Below are 21,388 nucleotides of genomic sequence, written 5' to 3' on the forward strand. Positions count from 1 at the left end.
CAATTAAACACTCTTGATTCTTCTACCGCAAACCCTACACGATGGTACTCACTCAGTTTCCGGGGCAAATGGATGAGGAAGTCCCGAGGACTGCTGTACACAGCAGTAGGGGGTCTGGTCTGAAATGGAGGGGATAGTTCGGTTGAGCTGCGGGGAGACATGGTACAACCTGGCTCCTGCTGGCAAAAACAAAAATCCAAATCTGAAGAAAACATCTGCAGTTCAATAAAACAAATCAAATGCAATTTTAAGGAACCTGTCGTTACGACACTAGTATCACACAATGGTACAGCTAACAGAGCAGCTGCCTCTCAACGCCGGATCAATCCTGACCTCGGGTGCTGTCTGTGTGGAGTTTGCATGCTTTCTCTGTAACCTTTTTTGTTTCCTCCGAGTGCAACATTTTCCTCCCACATCCCAACGACGTGCTGGTTGGTAAGTTAGTTAGCCATGCACATTGCCCTGATATGTAGATGAGTGGTAGATACTGGGGCAAGTTTATGAGAAAGTGGGAGACCAAAGGAAATGGGATTAAAGTAAATTGCTGACATCAGGATACTTGAAAACTCTGAATTCCTGCAATGCAAACTTCAATGTGATAACATTCTACAAACATATTTCATGATACGTGTATGATACAAACAGAGCAATGTAAATGTGGCTTTGTAGAGGTCCTATCATATTCCCTACACTGCCCTAACCCGTACAATGCCAACACACCTATTTCAAAGTGTTATCCCTGAATTAACACGAGTACAGAGAAAGATTGTGTTTTGCAGGAATTTATTGTATGTAAATTGTCCGTCGTGGTTTCCACATGGAACGGAGGGCTGAGGTGAAGAGCTTTATCCTGTGAGGTGATTAAACAGTCAGACACAAAATGCTGGAGTAACTCAGCGGGTCAGGCAGCATCTCTGGAGAAAAGTGATAAGTGACAGATTGAAACCCTTCCTCAGACTCCACGAGTCTTCTGAAGAAAGGTCTCAACAGAAAAGGTCACCTGTTCCTTTTCTCCAGAGATGCTGCCTGTCCCGCTGAGTTACTCCAGTATTTTGTGTCTATCTTCGGTGTAAACCAGCATCTGCAGTTCCTTCCTACACAGTTAATTAAACAGGTTGGTCTCGTACTTGCTGAGTTTACAAAGATGAGGTGAGATCTTGCTTAGATAGAAATTCTCCTTATGGGACTTGAACTGCAGATGCTGGTTTACAAAGAAAGACACAAAGTGTTGGAGTAACTCAGTGGGTCAGGCAGCATCTCTGGAAAACATGGATAGGTGACAATTCAGGTTGACACCTTTTTTCAGTCTAAAGAAGTCCCCAAATCATTTTTTTTAATGATTTTCTCTTAGTTGCTATGTTCTGAATTGGGAATCACAGTCTTAAAATAAATTGCTCATTACTCTGGACAGAGATAACAAAATATTTCTTCACTTGGAGTGTAGTAAATCTTCAGTACTCTCAACACAAGATCTGTGAAGGCTTCGTCACTGAGTATATTCCATTTTATGGCATATTTTATTTTCCCCTCTTGACATTAGGAGGCCATTCGGCCCATCAAATTTAAGGCAGCTCTTACAGCGCTCCCAGCAACTTCCACATTTCCCTGTAGCCAATTTTTTCTCACCTGCCCATTTAACTCAATGTCACAGCTGGTACATCTGCTGCCTCACAGTGCATGAGAACCGGGTTGAACATTAACCTTGGATGCTGTCTGTGTGGAGTTTGCACATTCTCCCTCTGACAGTAGGGAGTGGATGAGAAAATAGGATAACATCGGGCTAGTCCAAATGGGTGATCGAGGGGGGCCAAAGAGCCTGTTTACATGCTGCATCTCCAAACTAAATTCCAATGTGGTTCTTTTACCATCCACTCAAAGCCAATAAAACAAGGAACCAGCACATCTATGGGATGCAGGAGGAATCCAGTGCACCTGGAGAAAACCCACACAGGTCACGGGGAGAATATACAAACTCCACAGAGACAGCACCCATAATCAGGATCAAATTTGGGCCTCTGGCGCTGTGAAGCTGCAGTTCTAGTAGCTGTGCCACTGTGCCACCCCTGTGCATTCTCATTGTGCAGGAGGCAGCACTAATACAGCAGACAAAGAGTAGGCGAGGGTGCCAGAGAAAATTTGGAACAAGGACTGTTCCAAACAGCCAAAGTCAAGTACTCCACAGTTAAGGCCCATAGAAGTGTCCATAACTACATCGTTGATATGTACAAAGTGGGAGGAATAGAAAGAGAAATTGTTGAGCAAAGGTCTAGGAGAGTTTACAGGGCAGGTCTACTGATAGATCTCGTTCAGTTTGCTCTCACCTCCTGCAAAATCGGAGAACCTCCAAAGTGACTCCAATGCACAGAATGGGCCAAAATGTTTGGACCGAATATGATGCCTGGTTAAACTAATTTCATCTGCCTGTACATGATCCATATCCCTCTATCTCCAGCATTCCCTTGAGCCCATCTTAAATACGCAAACATCACTTTCATATCTGCCTCCATCACCACCCCAACACAGTGTAAAAACACTTACCTTGCACATCTCTGTTAAACCTTCCACCTCTCACCTTATACCTGCGCCCTCTAGTGTTGGACATTCCCACCCTGGGGAAAAGGTTCTGTCCAAAGATCTTCAAGAGGAGATCTTTGGTTCTGTCTACCCTATCCATGCCTTTCACAATTGTATATACCTCTATCAAGTCTCACCTCAACCTCTGACATTCCAGAGAAAACAAACCAAGTCTATCCTATCCTGTAGCTGCCTCTTTCAAACAATATTGTAACCCCCCACCCCCCTATCAAGTTTTTTCCCAGCTCAACCTCTGACATTCAAATATTAGAGAGCAGTCCTGAGCCAAGTCTTAATTGGAGATCCGAACTTTACCTGTAGACTGAAACCCCCTTAGCATATGTGTATGCTGTGAATGGTTGCGATTGTAATCACCTATAGTCTTTCCGCTGACTGGTTAGCACATGACAAAAAGCTTTTTGCTGTACCTTGGTACACATGACAATAAACTAAATAGCACCTTCTCCAAAGCCTCCACATCATTCCTGTAATGGGGCGACCAGAACTAGGCACAATATTCCAAAGGCAGCTTAACAAAAGTCCTATGGAGTTGTGTCATGACTTCCTGACTCTGCTATTCAATGCCTCTATCAATGAAGGCAAGCATAACATATACCATGTTGTGGTTATATAGTATTTCCAGCATCCCCGGTAGGTGGGTGAATGGAAGATCAGGTTTCAGGCAGACCAAGTTGCCTGACACTCCGAGATGAGGGAGTTTGGGGTGGGGAGAGGGGGGGGGGGGGGGGGGGGGGGTGTGGGGGTGGAGGTGGCGTGGAAGTGGGGTTGGGGGGTGTTGGGTGGGGGTTGAGGAAGTTAGAGGTGGGTGGGCGGGGAGAGGGGGGTTGAGAGGAGGTTGCCAGTTGTTGAAAGGGGGTTGGGAGGAAGGTGGAGAGGTCAAGGGACTTGGGGTGGTTGGGTGGGGAGTGGGGGCATTGGAAGGGGTGGAGGGATGGTGAGGTTAAGGGTGTTGGGAGGGGAGGTTGAGGGAGTTAGGGTGGTTAGGAGGGTGGGGTTGGGGGTGTTGGAAGGGGGTGGAGATTCAAGGGGATTGGGACGGGAGGTTGTGGGGGTTTTGGAAGGAAGGGGGGGGGTTGAAGATTGGGGGGTGAAAGAGGTTTGGGGATGGGTGGGGAGGGTTTGAGGGTGGTGGTGGTGGGCAAGATAGTGTGGAGGGAGAGTGTGCGGGGATGTTTGTGGGTGGGATTGGGAGACTGGGTGGGGGTCATGAGGGTTAGCTTCCCCACAAGAAATCCTCGCCAAGGGACATATAGAAGTTGGGAGGTCATGTTGCAGTTGTATATGACGTTGGCGAGACTGCATCTAGAATATTGTGTTCAGTTCTGGGCAGTTAGAGGAAAGAAGGTACACACAAATGCTGGAGAAATTCAGCGGGTGCAGCAGCATTTATGGAGCGAAGGAAATAGGCAACGTTTCAGGCCAAAACCCTCTGAAGGCCTGAAGAAGGGTTTCGGCCCGAAACGTTGCCTATTTCCTTCGCTCCATAGATGACCCGCTGAGTTTCTCCAGCATTTGTGTGTACCTTCGATTTTCCAGCATCTGCAGTTCCTTCTTAAACACAGTTATAGGAAAGATATTGTCAAGCTTGAAAGGGTTCAGAAAAGATTTACGAGGATGTTGCCAGAACTAGAGGATGTGAGCTATCGGGAGAGGTTGAGTAGGCTGGATCTCTATTCCATGGAGAGCAGGAGGATGAGGGTGATCTTATAGTGTACAAAATCATGAGAGGAATAGATCAGGTAGATGCACAGAGTCTCTTGCCCAGAGTAGGGGTATCGAGGACCAGAGGACATACATTCAAGGTGAAGGGAAAAAGATTTAATAGGAATCCGAGGGGTAACTTTTTCTCACAAAGGGTGATGGGTGTATGGAACAAGCTGCCAGACGAGGTAGTTGAGGGTGGGGCTATCCCAATGTTTAAGAAACAGTTTGACATGTACATGGATAGGACAGGTTTAGAGGGATTTGGACCAAACGCAGGTATGTGGGACTAGTGTAGCTGGGACATTGTTGGCCGGTGTGGGCAAGTTGGGGCAAAGGGGCTGTTTCCACACTGTATCACTCTCCTGACTCTGGCAGAGGGAGCATTGAGGGGGGGGGGGGGGGGGGGGGGCGGAGGGCGGGCCAAATGGCCTCCTCCTGTACCTATTTTCTAATATCTTAAATCAGACAGTGGTCCCAGTGGATCAGACAGGGGGAGAATGAAATCAGTCGGGGGTGTCCCCAATGGGAAGGGGGGGGGGGGGGATCAAATGGCGGTGGGGGGAGGGGAGTAGGAAGCAGACGAGGGTGTCCCACAAAGAGGGGGTAATAATAATATGGGGGCATCTGAAAATGTGGTTCCAAGGAAGGAGGTAGGACGATATCAGACGAGGGCGAGTCCGAGGAGGGGAAATAAGATGGGGGGTGAGGGGTAGGGCAAGTGGTCCGTGGAGGGGGGGGGGTAATGACCAAACAAGGGGGCACAGGGCAAGTGGTTAGCAGGCTTGTGGGGGGGGGGGGGGGTCAGATAAGCGGTCCGTGGGGGGGGGGGGGGGGTCTCACCAAAGAGAATTTAAGGAAGGGGGGGAATTGGATAATGTTGTCGGGTGGGGGTCAGACTGGGCGACGGGACAGAATAGGGTTAGACTGGGGGTGATCAGATTGGGGGACGGGACGGAATGGGGCTTAGACTGGGGGGGGGGCAGTGGGTAGAAATCCCGGGTGAAAGGGTTAGGGGACCCTGGGGCGCGGGGTGAGTGGGGGCTGCGGGTCCCGGGCGGATCGAGGCGGGGTTGGTGCCGCGGGGGGGGGATTACCTCTTACCTTGAGCCGGGGAACTGACTCACAGTCTGTCATGGTCCTTCCACAACTTCCAGCAGCGAACAAAAATAAATGAAGTTATCGGGGGCTCCCCGCTCGGCTCCGTAGCTCCCCTCTCGAATAACCCGGGGCAGCGACCAGGGCAGAATGGGCAGTTAGGAGGGAGAAGGTGCGAAGCCCCGGCTCTGGATAGTCACATCGCCCGCAGCCCAATTCTTCCGGGAAACAAAATCGAAAGCACCGGATCTGGAGAAGAGGCGTGTGAGAGAGCGACACTTCCTTGGGGAACGACACTGAACCATTCAACAGGTAGAGCAGGTCACCCAGAGCTGAACAAGGCGAGCGCCAATCCCCAGCCTCGGCGAGCTAAGTTTGCAACTTGTTACCTAAGCCTGGACTGAGAAAAATACTGCCTCTTCGAACAGGTAACGCGGCGTAAGTAGTGCATTTTATACACACACATATTATAGATACATACATGCACACACATATATATATAATATATATATATATATATATGGGTACACATACACATCGACCCACATACACACACATATAAAACCCATATACACACATATATATAAATATCACATGTGTCTAAAATATATATGTGTCTATACATTTATATTTGTGTGTGTACATATGTGTGTGTTTGTCTTTAAAATGAATTACTTTTAGTCCAAGCGGCCAGCTCGTTACCCGTTCTCTCTATCTATCTATAAATATATATATATATATATATACTAAATATATATTATTGACACACACGCTTATGTATAATGTCGATATAATATATATTAGATAGATAGATAGATAGATAGATAGATAGATAGATAGATAGATAGATAGATAGATAGAATGATCTTAGTGTTTAACTAACACTACGTGGGTCTTTTCACCATGTGTGATGTTTTCAGAAATAGAACTTTAACTGTAAGAACATTACTGGTGGGGAACTAGGAAGGGAAATGGAAGTAACAAAGCTCCACTCATTTTTGAAGTGAAACCAGAAGTTGCTGACAAAGGAGAGTTGAGGGTGTGAATTTTTTCACAGATGCGAGAGACCCGCAGCCTCTCAATTCCAGGGACCCGGGTTCGATCCCGGCCTCGGACACTCTTCATCCTTGCCTCCATCTCTTCCCTCCCCCACCCCCACCCCGGCGTGAATTTCACCTTAATTGGTACATGTGACAATAAACTGGCCTTGAAGGCGCGTGTTTTTGCGCTGTATGAACTGGAGAATGTTAGTGATAAAAAGACACAAAGTGTTGGAGTAACTCAGCGGGCCAGACAGCGTCAATGGAGAAAATGAATAGGTGACGTTTCGGGTCGAGAGCCTCCTTCAGACCCGAAAGGTCGAAACGTCGCCTATTCCTTTTCTCCAGGGATGCTGCCTGACCCGCTGAGTTACTCCAGCATTTTGTATCCGTCTTCGGTTTAAATCAGCATCTGAAGTTCTTCCCTACACAAAAAGGAAGCGGAGATGGCTACCTACTGATAGTAAATAATAAAAGGCATGCCCGGGAGATGTGCAGATAAAAGCAAGGGAATTAAATGCATGCCTTTGATAGTTACCAGCAGCAAGCAAAATGGCCCCTTTGTGGATTACAGGAGACATTATTAAATATCAAGAGATCTTTGGACAAGTACATGGAAAGGAAAGGTTGAGATGGATATGGGCCAAATGCAGACAAGTGGGACTAGCTCAATAGGCAACTGGGTTGGCCTGGACCAGCAGAACTGAAGAACCTGCCTCTGTTTGAGGCTGTTTGACTAAAGTAGCCAGGAACAAAAACTTCCTGATAGTCATTCAGTGTGGAAACAGGCTCTTTGGCCCAACATGCCCACACTGACCAACATGCCCCATTGCACTAGTCCCATCTGCTTGCGTTTTGCCCATATCCCTTTAAACCTGTCCTATCCATGTACCTATCTAATTGCTTCTTAAATGTTGCAATAGTACCTGCCACATCTCCTCCTCTGGCAGCTCGTTCCATACACCCACCGGCCTTTGTGTGAAGAAGTTACCCCTTAGATTCCTATTAAATCTTTCCCCTTTCACATTAAACCTATGTTCTCTGGTTGTGATTCTCCTACTCTGGGCAAGAGACACTGTGTGTATTCAAAGTATTCAAAGGTTTTTATTAGTCACATTCACATACACCGAGGTGTAATGAAGTGAAATGCTTTTTGCCATTTTGCAGTACACAAAAAAGAATACAGACATAACACCAATGAGAGTCTTAAACACAAAGAACATCCCCCCACAATGGCTCCCACCATGAGGGAAGGCACAAAGTCCAGTCCCCAACCCCAGTTCACCCATAGTCGGGCCTATTGAGGCCTCCACTGTTGCCTCTACGGAGGCCCGATGTTCCTGGCCGTTCTCGCCGGGTGGTGGTGCTCTGGCGTCGGGAGAGTCCTCACAGCGGCCTGGGAACCCTGGAACGGCCGCCTCCGCACTCGAAGCCGACAAGGCCACGCCGGATGGAGCTCCACAACTGGCGATGTCGTCGCGAGATCCCAGGCTCCCGGTGTAAAGTTCGGCGCCGCCACCTGCAGCTGGCCGCTCCACAGTCCCGCAGCTCCGCGATGTTGTTCCCGGCGGTCTCAGCTCACTGGAGCTCCAGCGCGGCGACCCAGGCAAGGCATCGCCCGCTCCACGATAGCGCTCCAGCGCTGTGCCGCCGCCGAAGCCGAGGTTCTGGGCGGTCCGCGACAGGAAGCGCCGCTCCAGGCCCGCTGGTAGGCCGCGAGGACGGGTCGAAGCTGCAGCCCGGAGAAAAGCTGCCTCTCCGACCAGGTAGGGACCCTGAAAGGCAGTTTCCCCCTTCCCCCCCCCCCCCCCACACAAAAAAGTCTAGACCTCCAAACAAAACACTTTAACTAACTAAAAATAAAAATAAAACGGTGAAAAGACAGACAACTGCTGGCAGGGCAGCCGTGCACAGGACAGCGCCCCCTGACATATATCGGATCTATTCCTCTCATGATTTTATACACCTGTATAAGATCACTCCTCATCCTCCTGCGCACCAAGGAATAGAGCCCTAGCCTGCTCAACCTCTCCCTGTAGCTCAGACCCTTCAGTCTGGGCAACATCCTCGTAAACCTTCTCTGTACCCTTTCCAATTTGACAAAATCTTTCCTGTATCATGGTGCCCCAGAACTGAACACAATACTCTAAATGCGACCTCACCAACGTCTTACAGCATGTATTTCCAACCTCTTTATGATGATGAGATGTGTTTCAGAATACTTTGAAGGACAACCAAAAAATTGATGAATAAAGGCAAATAGGAATATGGAAGAGCCCACCGCAATGTTTTGAGAATACGGCAATGTCTAGACTTTGATTGTGCCAGACTAATAGATTTTCTGAGCGACTGGACGCTGCTCCTGCTAATACCCAAACACACTATTATTTTACTTTTTTATGTTACACAATGGTTGAATGAATGTTCTCGTATCTCTGCTGAGCTTAAAGGGAGCTGCAAGTAAACAAGCTCTCTGGATCCTGGCTCTGACCATTAACCTACATGTGTTCCTGGAGACACTAGAAACTGCAGATGCTGGTTTGTCAAAAAAAAAACCCACTTGTGCTGGAGTAACTCAGCGGGTCAGACAGTATCTCTGGAGGACATCTCTCCCCCGACTAGTGTTAGTCTGAACATCTGCAAATTAACCCTCCCTCACCTGTGTACGGCTATCACTTGCCTGGCTTTGTCCCAACCCCAAAAGGTCACAAAGTATTGGAGTAACTTAGCAGGCCAGGCAGCAACCTTGGAGAACATGGATAGGCAACGTTTTAGGTCGAAACCATCTCACCCCCATCACTTTTCCAGCTTTGTCTCCTCTGCCACAAACAGTCTGAAGAAGGATCTCAACCCGACCCGAAACGTCGCCTATCCAGGTCCTCCAGAGATGCTACCTGATCTGCTGAGTTGGTCCAATACTTTGTTTTGTTCTTAAGCTGTGTTCCTGATCCCTGGCCTGTCTTTAACTGGATTTGGCTGCCCATCCAATCCATGTTTCAGATCCTTGCCAGGGCCACAGTCTTGAACTTCTGACCCTCATTCTAGACTAATGCGGAAGCCAAATGCCAAACCATTGGATTTTACCACCAGTCAGGTGGTGGATTGCTGGAGTTCTACTGTAATGATAAACAGAAAAACAAATCACAGAGCTTCTGAAAGTGAAAATGAAAGGACTAGTGACGGGGAATGTGGGTCTCTTACAGTTATAGACAGAAGAATGTTCGAAGGTTCGTAGGTTCAAAGATATTTTATTGTCCTGTGTCCCAATTAAGGTACAAACTCGATTTATCATACAGTCATACTGGTGAATATGGAATTAAACAACTATTTTGAGTCCGTTTTGATTAAAATATATGAAATATGAAAAATATGAATTCTGAGCAAATAAAATAAATATAATAGTAGTAAAGGACTAATAAACCCCAAGGATCTGCCCATCTACACCATAGACTGCGGGAGGAGATGGAGATGGAGGCAGTGAATGGTCTGGTTATCATGATCCAACATTCTACGGATTCTGGAGTGGTTCTTGAGTGAAGTGAAGCAAATGTGATCCCACAATTTAAGAAAGAAAGTAGAAGGAAACAGGGAGCTACTGATATGTTGGTCTGACATCAGAGGGGGGGGGGGGGGGGGGGGGGGGGGGGGGGGGGGGGGGGGGGGGGGGGGGGGGGGGGGGGGGGGGGGGGGGGGGGGAGTCAGTGTCAGAGGATTTAAAGGATATGATGTCATGACACATTAAAACAATTATATGATGGATTTATGAAAGGAAAATCAAGTTTGATTAAGAATCAGGAGTCCCTTGAGTAGAACTTCTGGATATGGTGTATTTGGAGTTTCAGAAGATTTTCAATAACGTCCCACACACGACATAAAGAAGCTGGAGAAGAGAACTTCGAAACATAGCACAGGAACGGTCCCATTATCCACAATGTCTGTGCCAAAAAAGACACCAAGTTAAATTAACGTATCCATGTTCTCCAGGGATGCTGTCTGACCCGTTGAATTGCTCCAGCATTTTATGTGTCTTTCCTTGGTAAACCAGCAAACCTAAACTAATCTCCTCCACCCACATGTGATCCATATCTCTCCTTTCCCTTCATTGCTAAGTGCCTATTTACAGTAAAAGCATTTTAAAAGCTGCTCTCCTATCTGTTTCCACTACCACTCTTGGCAGTGTGTTCCAGGCTTCCACCACCCTCGTTGTAAAAAAACAACTTCCCCCCCCACATTTCCCTTAAACCTTTCACTCCTCTGACCTTAAAGCTATGTCCTCTGGCCTTTGATATTTCCACACTGAGAAAAAAAATCCTGGTGCATGATTTGCAAGTGCAGCATGTTGCAACATAACACCCCCACTTCTAAATTCAATAGGTAGACACAAAATGCTGGAGTAACTCAGCGGGACAGGCAGCATCTCTGGAGAGAAGGAATGGGTGACGTTTCGGATCCCGCTGAGTTACTCCAGCATTTTGTGTCTACCTTCGATTTAAACCAACATCTGCAGTTCTTTCCTGCACATTCTAAATTCAATACCTTGACTGATGAAGGCCAATGTGCCGAAAACCTTCTTGACCAACCTACCACTTTGGTTGAAGGCTGGTACTTGTTTACAACCAATGGTTCCAATTACGGTAACTCCAATTGAAGCCTGGGTTAAATTGGGACTATGGAACCACACATACAGGGTAGCACAAAAATAGACCACTCAGCCCAATGGGACCATGTCAACATTCAAGCAGCTACCTTTTTGCACCATTCCTACCCTAACTCATTTTATTCACCCCACATTTCCATCAACTCCCTCCAGATTCTACCACTTACCTACAAGCTAGGTCCAATTTACATTGGCTAACTAACCCAGCAACCTGCACACATTGAAGGTGTGGGAGGAAACCGGAGCATCCATTGAAAACTCAAATAGTCACAGGGAGCGCACGAAAACTCCACGCAGTAAGCACCTGAGGTCAGGATTGAAGTTGTCTCAGTGGAGTTGTGAGGATGTGGCTCTTCCACAGTGCCACCCATGTTCCAGTAAAATTATAGTGACATGTAGCATGTCTACAGAAAATGGGTGGACAGGGAACTGGTACCAAGTTTAATAACTATTGAATAAGAAAAGAAAATATAAACACAGTATAATGTGAAAACATAATAGCCTTGTTAAATTAGCAAATGGCAAAAAATGGTGGAGTTACCGACAGTAAAGAAGGCCGTGAAAGGCTGTTTATTCACAATGGCGGTCTTGGGCTATTTAATTGATCAGCAGAGAGAAATCTATGTATAGATCACGTATAGTCTTTCAGCTACTAGTTAGCATGCAACAAAAGTTTTTCACTGTACCTCGGTACACGTGACAATAAACTAAACTAAACCTAATCTGTGGACTGGGGTGAGCTGTGCAGATGAAGAGAGTGGGTGCCAGCAACATTCAGACACAGTTTCAGACACAGCAGTGTGTGGTGGTGTGGAAGGCTGTAATTTGTACCAAGATTCTGATTCAGCAGCGGTGTGAACCAGGGTTCCATAATGCAGGGGGCAGCACGGTGGCATAGAGGTAGATTTGCTGCCTTTGCAGTGCTAGAGATCCGGGTTCGATCCTGACCATGGGTGCAGTCTGTATGCAGTTTGCGTGTTCTCCCTGTGCCAACGTGAGTTTTTCCCGGGTGCTCCGGTTTCTTCCCACACTCCAAAGACATACAGGTTTGTAGGTTAATTGGCTTCAGTAAAGATAGTGCAAGTTGTATGGAGATCGCTGGTGGGTGCAGACTCAGTGGACCAAAGAGTCTCTTTCCATGCTACATCTCTAAACTAAATTAAACTAAATGAGGAACCTTTGCAAAGATGAAGCAGTGCCATGTTTTTGTTTTGACTTACTAAGGTGGAGCTAGGGTGGGGTGGGGTGGGGGTGTTAGCTGAACACAACCTTGTCCTCATCAACAGGGATGCTGTAATGATGATCAACTGCTTCAGGTTTCTTGGCATCCATATCACCAGCAACTAAACCTGATCACTTCATACTAATGCAGTGATCCCCATTGCCGGAATGAGGCCACACGCTAACTGGAGGAACCGCACCTCATATTTCGCTTGGGTAGCTTACAACCCAACAGTGTGACATTGAATTTACAATTTTATCTAACTACATAATCCTCCCCCTCTCCCTTCTTCCCCCATATACCCCCCCCCATCATTTATCCTCCTGCTCTTATTTTGTCTGCTGCCCCCCCCCCTTCCCTGTGCTCCAACTGAACATGCACATATTTCTCCTCTCCTCCTCTCCTTCCACCTACAATCCTTCCTCTAGCTTCACAATTTGCAACTCTTCAATCCTTTTGTCTCACACCTCCTGTCTTTCCATGTCTAGCCTTTGTCCAATCATCTGCCTTTCAAATACCCACCTCACCTGTGTTGGCCTAATTTGGATTTCATTCAGGCCATTCAGCTCTGTCCAAACAGGGACATAAAGATTTATTCTCTAGCTCCCCACAATGTTCTCCGATATATCTAATCAGAACTGGAGGATTTATCTATCTTCATACACCTTAGGACGTCCAGTACCTCCTCAACTGTCTTCAAGGCATCTCCATGAATTGTCCCAAAGTTCCCAGTCTTCATACCTTTGTCAACGGTAAATATTAATTGAGGACCTTGCCCATTTCTTGAGGCTCCACACATAGGTGACCACTTTGGTTTCTCAGGGGCCCTATTCTCTCTCTAGTTACCCTCTTTCCCTTAATGTACATAAAATCTCTTAATATTAATTGCCAGAGTTGTCTCCGGGTCACTTTTTGCCCGCCTTATGGATTTACATGTCTGGTTATATTCAATTTGTGTAAGAAAGGAACTGCAGATGCTGGTTTAAACTAAAGATAGACAGAAAAAGTGGAGTAACTCAGCAGGACAGGCAGAATCTCTGGAGAGAAGGAATGGGTGACTTTTCGGGTCGAGACCCTTCTACAGACTACTGAACTCGGTCTAGCTGAGTTACTCCAGCTTTTTGTGTCTATATTCAATTTGTGACTGACAAAAGCCTAGTTTTACTTTCAAAGCCAGGTGACTGAATTTCTGTTCATCTTTTACCTGCAATAGTTTTCTTTGTTCAATTTCTACCCACGACCATAGGAGAACGGTTCCCTGATTTGATTGTTGTAGATGATTGTCTGTAAACAACAGCAGCACCCAGAGGATTTCCAGGGAAGTGGGAGTAAAACACAGCCAGAAAATCACAGCAGTGAACAATCAAATGAACAAGTCATCTCAGCGGCTTCAACACAATGCTTGATCAGAATGCAGCAAAGTGCATCTTTTTCATGTTAAGTTTTGCCCATTTAATATTTGATGAGCTTGTTTTGTTAACTAACCCTGTAGTTTATCTTTAACTTTAGTTAGAACCTTTCAGGCTTGTTCAGCAACATTTTGTGCTGAGATTTTCCTTTGCTCTGCACAAGAAAAGCAACAAGGCGGGCTGCTGTTCAGCACCTGAGCCAGAATAGACTATGTCAATGGACCAGGAAGAGGAAAGGTTTGTGGCTAGGACTTTGCAAGCTCAGTACAGCCAGGGAGCCTGTGGTCAGCAGTATAAAATAGCAGCAGAATGGAACCAGTGTAAGTGGGTGCCTGATAGTGTCAGAGAGACCATCATCCACCCATTAGCATTGATTAGTCATTGAGTCAGTCATAGAGCCATGCAGCACGGAAACAGGCCCTTCAGCCCAATTTGCCCATGCTGATCAAGATGCCCCGTCTATTCTAGTTCCACCTTCCCGCGTTTGGCCCATATTCCTCTAAACCTTTTCTATCAAAGTACATATCCAAATGTCTAGTTGAGGCTGGGACTATCCCATAATTTAAGAAACCGTTAGACAGGTACATGGACAGGACAGGTTAGGAGAGATATGGACCAAGTGCAGGCAAGTGGGACTAGTGAAGCGTAGACATTGTTGGCTGGTGCGGGCAAGTTGGGCCGAAGGGCCTGTTTCCACACTTTATCACCATGACTCTATGACTCTAAATGTTATTACAGTATATGCATAAACGACCTCCCCAGCAATTCATTCCATGTACCCATCACCCTGTGTGAAAAAGTTGTCCCTCATTAAATCTTTTCTCTCTTCCACATTAATCTCAACCCCAACACATTTTTAAAATTCTGCCCACATTCTTAACAACTCTACCATTCATCTACATATTCAGGACCTGCTGACTTGCACAACTTTGGAGGAGAAAACAGGAGGACCTTGATGGGCCGATGGGCCCGTTCCCGTGCTATATGATTCTATGTCGCCTGGAATATCAGCCTGCATTGCAACAAATAAGTGTGAGCAATGGTGTTGGTATCTGATACAAACCTGTAGCAAGAATTATTCCCACTTCCTCTGCTTCTGCCCTTGTTTTGTCTCCATTCCAGATCCCTCCCTTCCTGCCCTCTCTGCTCTCCTCCCTCCACTGCCTTCCTTGCCATGCAGTTTTTCTCTGCTCCCCTGTCCTTTTGCACACAATCTTCCCCTTCACCCGTTTCCCCTCTCTCTTCACCATCTCCATCCCTTTCCGTCTCCCCATTGCCATTTCCTGATCTTCTCAATCCCATTTCCTCACACTGGATCCTCTTTCCTCTTGCCCTACACCTTTGCTCATTTGCCTCCATCTTGCTCCATTTCACGGAGTCTCCTATCTCTTCCTCTACCATACTTCTCTACATTTTCACTCCCTCGTCCCCATCTCTCTTTCTCTCATCCATCTTTATACCCCTCTCTCTCTCTCTCCCTTTTCTCCTTCTCCCTCACTCCTTTTCCTCTCATCTCTCCCTCATTTTCCATCTCTCTCTCATCTCCCGCCACCCTTCTCACTCCTCCTTTCTCTCTAATTTCTAATTTTCTCTCTCCCCATCTCATCTCTCACCTTTCTCTCTATCTTTTACCTCTCGCCCCCTCCTCCCAATACCACACTTCTTTCTCCCATTTCTCCCTCTCCCACCTCAGCTCGCTCACTCCCACCTCTTTCTATCTTTCTCTCTCTCTCTCTCATAGCTCCCCCCTTGCTCTCTCTCCCTGTCTCACACATTATCTCTCCCTCGTACTCTCTCTCACACACTCACTTTCTCCCTCTCTCTCACACACATCTCTCTCCCCGCCTCTCCTCTCTCCTCCATTCTCCCCGTTTCTCTCCCTCTCACATCTCCTCTCACGTCTCCTCGCTTTCTTTCTTTCTCTCATACTCTTTTACACTCTCTCTCTCTCTCACGCACACATATCATCCTCTCTCTCCCACTCTTATTCTCATTCTCCCTCTCTTTCACACACAAGTCTAAAGCATCTAGAAACACTGCTACTCGCTTCACTTCCAGACCACTCTCACTTTCACCTCAGTGACAAGTCCCTCAACCAATCGGTCGTGCAAGTTGTGTTGGGACGTTATCTGGCTTTGGTGTTGTCGACGAGGCTGCCACTCACCCGGCAAGGACTGTTGTGCTGTGCAGCGGCAACAGGAACAGTGTGGTGTAGCTCTGTGGTTTAAATGTTGGTCGAACGGCTCACACGGCAGCTGGGGAAACCCACTCGCAACCTGTGGGGTTGGTTGGTCAAAAGATTTCTTGAGAGAAACAGATTCTTAGAGGCGAGTGCCGTGAAACTGTGCGACATACAGCCCGAGAATGTGGTTCTGGAGCTGGGCTTCGGTCCGGGGCTGGGGTTGCAGGAAGCTGCCCGGCGTCTAACACAGCCCGGGGGGAAACTGTACGGGCTGGATATCTCGGAGTACATGTATAATACCGCCAGCGAGCGGCTGCAGGCGGACATCCAGTCGGGGAAGGTGACTCTGTTTCTGGGCAGCGTGGAGCAGATCCCTTTGGCGGACAATGCGGTGGACAAGGTTTATCACTGCAACTGTTACTACTGGCCTGACCTGCGAGCTGGGAGCAGAGAGATCCACAGGGTGATGAAACCAGGTACAATGTTTACCGAGTCAGCCGAAAGCCGAGAGATTCCCAGAAGGGTTGAAGGAAAGCTGGAGAGCAACAGGGGAGATATTGTGCACAAACTGTGTTTCCAAAACACTGATGCATCTAGCTGAATGTCGATTAAACATTTATTACAAACCACAGTGGCGCAAATGGTAGAGCCACTGCCTGGTAGCACCGAAATCGGGTTCTATCCAGATCTTGAGTGCTGTCTGTGTGGAGTTTGCATATGCTTCCCGTCACAGAGTGGGTCAGAAGTAGGGTCTCGACCCGAAACATCACCTCTCCATGTTCTCCGGAGATGCTGCCTGAACAGGGCCGGATTTAGACGAAGAGAGGCCCTAAGCTGTTCCACTTGTGAGGCCCCTCCCAATCCTCCACCCCCACGACTAGAGGAAAGATGGTCCACCAGATTGACACCGATTTGTGGCCGATGAGATAAGGGGCTGGAAAGCTGCGCTATTTGTTTATTTATTTATTGCCAGTGCTAGTGTCGAGTTATTGGCTTATTATTGGCTATTATTCTGAAATGGTGGGCAAGGAAAATTACTGAAGGGTTGTTTAGAGACTACAGTGCGTTGTGACAGCATATGTAAGAAAGGCCTATGGCAGAGTGAAAAATATTATACACCTTACAGGGCTCTCTTAATTTTTTTCTCTGTTGTCAGCCGGGCAACCTCAGCAGCTTTTTAAGTTGCCAAATGGCAGTTTAGGTGGTCATTTAAGACAGTTTGCATGACGCGTGCGATAATGTGCTCGGACGAAGTGCGTAGTTACCAGTCAGAATTATGCTCAATGAAGCATTCACATATTATTTCTGCTTCAAATAAAGTCACAAACTAAACATATTCACCAAACAAGACATGATTTATACCACAATGACATGCAGCAAAATTATAATACAGTATCTCAACTCTTTCTACACGTTGCAATTAATGCAATTTCTATTATTTCTTTCCACTTCCAAACAAAAATGTGGTTGGATTATTCAGCGTATGATCAACCTCGGTGAGACCAAACACAGGCTTGGCGATCGCTTCGCACAACACCTCCACTCAGTTTGCAATAACCAACCTGATCTCCCGGTGGCTCAGCACTTCAACTCCCTCTCCCATTCTGAATCTGACCTTTCTGTCCTGGGCCTCCTCCATGGCCAGAGTGAGGCCCACCGCATATTGGAGGAGCAGCACCTCATATTTGCTTGGGTAGTTTACACCCCAGAGGTATGAACATTGGCTTCTCTAATTTCAGGTAGTCCTTGCTTTTCCTTCCTCCTTCCTTCTCCTCCCCCCCCCCCCCCACCTCCCCCCCCCCCCCCCCCTCTCTCCACCCTCTGTCCCCCCCCCCCCCCGTCTCCCCTCTAGCCCTCCCCCTCTCCCTGTCTCCCCTCCCGCCCCTCCCTCCCTCCCCCTCTCCCCTCCCACTTCTCACATCCTCTCACCCTCCCTCCCCCGCTGCGTGCTTGGGGGGAGGTTAGTGTGTGTGTGACGCCGCAGCCCCCCCCCCGCAACCGCGTGTTGAGGGGACGGTTTAAGACTGAGGGCATTTAAACCATCGGTGCTCAGGCAGGTTTAAGTTCTGCCGCATTCCATGCAGGGCTCGTTTTTTAAAAATTCGATTAAAGCTGCCTCAACTGGGGAATAAAGTAGGAAAAACTAGCTTTGCATGCAAGCTAGTGTGTTTTTGTTTTCTGACTTACTAACGCTATGAGACACATGTTGGAAGAGGCTTTGAGTGAATGCAGTTTATTTTGTAGATGGCAAACACTGCAGCCGTGGTGCATCTATGTCGGAAGGGCTGAATGGTGCATTTGGTGGATGGGGTGCCATTGGTATGGTCTCATTCATACTGGATAGTGTTGACCTTTTAAACCACTGATGAAACTATGTACTCATCCAGGCATTCCTGGCATGCTCCTGACGTGCCCTTATTGAAGGTTATCTGGTGGTGAATCATTTACTGCAGAATACCCAGTCTCTGATCTGCTCTTCCCACAATGTTTATGCAGCTGGTGTAGTTAGCTAGTCAGTTCTTGATTTGGGTTTATTCTTGTCACAAGAAGTAAGACACAGTGAAAAAACATGTTTTGAATGCTTTCTAGGCAAATCATACCATACACAAGTACGATCAAACCATGCATGAATAAATCAGATAGTGCAAAAGGCAAATAAACTGTTCAGCTCCCACATTTCCACCAATATGCACACTTGATTTAAGTTTTACCAGAGCAACTCCATGCCATATGTGGTCAATGTCAAGGACAATGCACCTCATCTTTTGAAATTTAGCTTTTGTCTCTCTTTAGATTTTGTACCCATTTGTCTTTTAGACCAAGGCTTTGATAGGCTCTGTAACCAAGTTCCTGGCAAAATCCAATCCGACTAATAGTGAGTAGGTGGAGCAAAAAACCCCTGCAGAAAGCAGAAATACGAGAGAAAAATACGAAAATGGTGGAAACGTTGAGCTGATAACCCAGTATCAGTTGGTGTACCCTAGGCCACTACAAATGGGACTAGCTTAGTTGGAGTATCCTTGATGGGTCCATCGTGTTCCAGATTCTGCAATATATTTCTGCCTATAGTGTTACTTCCGTGTTAATAGCTCTTATCATTGAAATCTCTTCAACGCTTCCAATAAAACCGAATATTTATTTATTTGCATTGGCCAGGAGCTTTGATGGTGACTGCCTTGCATCTGGAATACCTGCAGAAGTTGATTGCTGCCGGACTGTTGAAGGGGACAAAATGGCGCCCTGAGCCATATATGGAGGCGCTCCGTGAGGTGGGATTTGTTGACGTACGCATGGAGGAGCAGAGATTCAGAGGAGAATCTTTTCAGGCAATCTTCGCTGCAGCAAAGAAGGCCTGAGTGTGATGTTCCCCTGAACCATTATATTTCAGTAACCTGATGATTCATTAGTAATGTGAATGCATTGTGGAACACAATCACTTCCACCAATAATATTTACATCACCATTGACTTAAATTTAATATGTGCAGAGGAATTTTACAGTACTCCTTAGTGCCTCTTTTGTGAATCTATTCAATAATTGACTGTACAATTCTCTACTGCAAACAAATAGCAGCAAATAGGTATGTGGCCTAACTGCAATGTGTAGGGATGGCTGCAATAAATCTATCTGCCAGATGTTGAGGATGACTAGCGGAGTAGACCCGATGGACCGAATGGTCTACTTCTGTTCCTATGGATTATGAACTAACGCTAACAATCTTTTCACCAATATCTTGGTGAAACCCCTCAATAATATAGAACCTTCAATAGGATAAGAAGAGTTTAGCCAGGCAACTCATGGGCAGTATAAGACAGAGAGTACTGCAGATGCTGGTTTACACCGAAGAGAGACACAAAATGCTGGAGTAACTCAGCGGGTCAGGCAGCATCTCTGGAGAAAAGGAATCAGTGACGTTTTGGGTCAAGGCCTCTTGCTCCGTGGACTGTTCTATCAGTGCGTAAAACTTAGAGCTGCATGTTAAATCTTGATTTAATGTTTTTAATAATAAACCAAATGTTAACAAATCCAGCCCGCGTTTATCTCAGGCTGGTTGTTAATTACCAATTTGCTGTCATTTATTTCCATCATCTAGAGTTTGGACTGTTCCAATGTTCTTAATATTAGATGATCTTTTTTAACCCAAGAAGAGAATATCCTTGGTCTATTTGGTGAACCTCATTCAACGTTAGGCCATTTAAAAAAATACGAAAAGACAGACAGCCCGCTTTGTATGTAATGACTACAAACACGAATCGAGCATGAATAATATGCTGACTTCTCTCGGATGGGATACCCTAGAGTTCCGCAGAATCAGGCCATCAAATCTCCCATCATCAGAATCACTTATTGCAATTTACAAGGAGATTTACAAAATCACGCCATCAAGTCTCCCATCATCCCAGAGCACCAACTACCATGAAACAGGACAAAATAACGGTCCCTACGTCATCAACTCACTAAATTTCAATAAACTTTGCTACCAATATTCCCTTTACCCAAGGACGATAAGGGAATGGAATAGGTTGCCACCCAACACACGCTCCGCTCCCGATGTTAAGTCATTTAAAAAGGGGATTGAGCAACTAGATCTCCTCGACATGGTCAAAAAGGCCCACTTCAAAATTTAATCACCACTCTACTCACTCCGACCTGCACGAGATAACCACTGATGAGGTGTTTGCGCAGTAACCAACCAGACTGTTGGCGCGACTGCCATCATACGGCACCCCTGGTGGTAGATGCTGCCTGATCCGCTGAGTTACTCCAGCACTTTGTATCTAACTTTGGTATAAACCAGCATCTGCAGTTTTTGTGTCTCTACGTTTTCCTGTATGGTTCCAGTGTTTACCTTCTGTCCCCACCTACTGCCCAGATCCAGTACAAATGGATGTTATTGCCCATTGATGATACTATCCTGGTATCTTTTATTTTTAGGACAATTCCTTGATTTCTATTTCCAGATACGAAAATATGATACCCTTTGAATGGTTTGAGGAATCTGATATTACAACAAAAGAACACAACACAGTTATGCAAGAAAGAAGGCTGATCACTCTATCCATCAGTCTGAAGAAGGTTTTCGGCCCGAAACGTTACCTATCCCCTTCGCTCCCTAGATGCTGCTGCACCCGCTGAGTTTCTCCAGCATTTTTGTGTACCTTTGATTTTCCAGCATCTGCAGTTCCTTCTTGAACACTCTATTTAGTCTCTTCCCACACTCTGATGTTCCCAGATAGAATAGCTCGGTAATGATCATTCATTTTAATTTAAAAATGAAGATCGTTCATTTGCCATTGTCTGTTGTGCTGTTGCAAGTAAAATAATTTCACTATCTGGGACATATGCCAATATGACCGCTGAACTCTTACTACGTTGGAATTTCACTATTTTGGACACATGACAATAAAACACTCTTGACTCTTGGCGTGTTGTTGTCGGTCGCCACTGGCTTCACTCGTCTCGCATTAACTTCAGTGACAAGAC

At 46.5% G+C, this 21,388-nt stretch overlaps 3 protein-coding genes across 6 annotated transcripts in view; 2 read left to right on the plus strand and 1 right to left on the minus strand.

The window, feature by feature from the left end:
• LOC129708800 (transcription factor ETV7-like) overlaps positions 1–16,020 on the minus strand; it is a 38,205-nt gene extending 22,185 nt beyond the window's left edge. The window contains exons 1-2 of one of the 3 annotated variants that reach the window (XM_055654786.1): positions 15,887–16,020; positions 53–176 (exon numbers count right to left, since the gene is read on the minus strand). In XM_055654786.1, the coding sequence (XP_055510761.1) occupies positions 53–161 (109 nt within the window). In that variant the 5' untranslated portion in view covers positions 162–176; positions 15,887–16,020. Of the gene's footprint in view, positions 1–52; positions 180–5,400; positions 5,594–15,886 lie in introns of those variants that run through there. The other 2 variants (XM_055654785.1, XM_055654783.1) reach the window with 2 other exon arrangements.
• Positions 5,672–15,950, plus strand: LOC129708987 (coagulation factor V-like). Its single transcript, XM_055655115.1, has 2 exons — positions 5,672–5,822; positions 14,631–15,950. Exon 2 carries the CDS (start codon positions 14,715–14,717, stop codon positions 15,948–15,950), a length of 1,236 nt encoding a protein of 411 aa, XP_055511090.1. The 5' UTR covers positions 5,672–5,822; positions 14,631–14,714.
• On the plus strand, positions 15,951–21,327 carry LOC129708803 (uncharacterized protein YxbB-like). Of its 2 annotated transcripts, XM_055654789.1 has the most exons (3): positions 15,951–16,380; positions 19,061–19,173; positions 20,866–21,327. In XM_055654789.1, exons 1-3 carry the CDS (start codon positions 15,951–15,953, stop codon positions 20,887–20,889), a joined length of 567 nt encoding a protein of 188 aa, XP_055510764.1. In that variant the 3' UTR covers positions 20,890–21,327. The 2 variants fall into 2 exon arrangements, with proteins under 2 accessions (XP_055510764.1, XP_055510763.1); XM_055654788.1 differs by having other exon boundaries at positions 19,061–21,327.
• Positions 21,328–21,388: the final 61 nt, after the last annotated feature.

This window comes from Leucoraja erinacea, chromosome 24 (assembly GCF_028641065.1).
Source record: "Leucoraja erinacea ecotype New England chromosome 24, Leri_hhj_1, whole genome shotgun sequence".
NCBI lineage: Eukaryota > Metazoa > Chordata > Chondrichthyes > Rajiformes > Rajidae > Leucoraja > Leucoraja erinaceus.

Excerpts from the sequence above, each read along its gene's own strand:
- LOC129708987 (XM_055655115.1), top strand. The coding sequence starts at position 14,715 with ATGTCGCCTGGAATATCAGCCTGCATTGCAACAAATAAGTGTGAGCAA.
- LOC129708803 (XM_055654788.1), top strand. The coding sequence starts at position 15,951 with ATGTTGGTCGAACGGCTCACACGGCAGCTGGGGAAACCCACTCGCAAC. Across the intron at positions 16,381-19,060 it reads CCACAGGGTGATGAAACCAG|GAGCTTTGATGGTGACTGCC; the intron begins GTACAATGTTTA and ends TGCATTGGCCAG.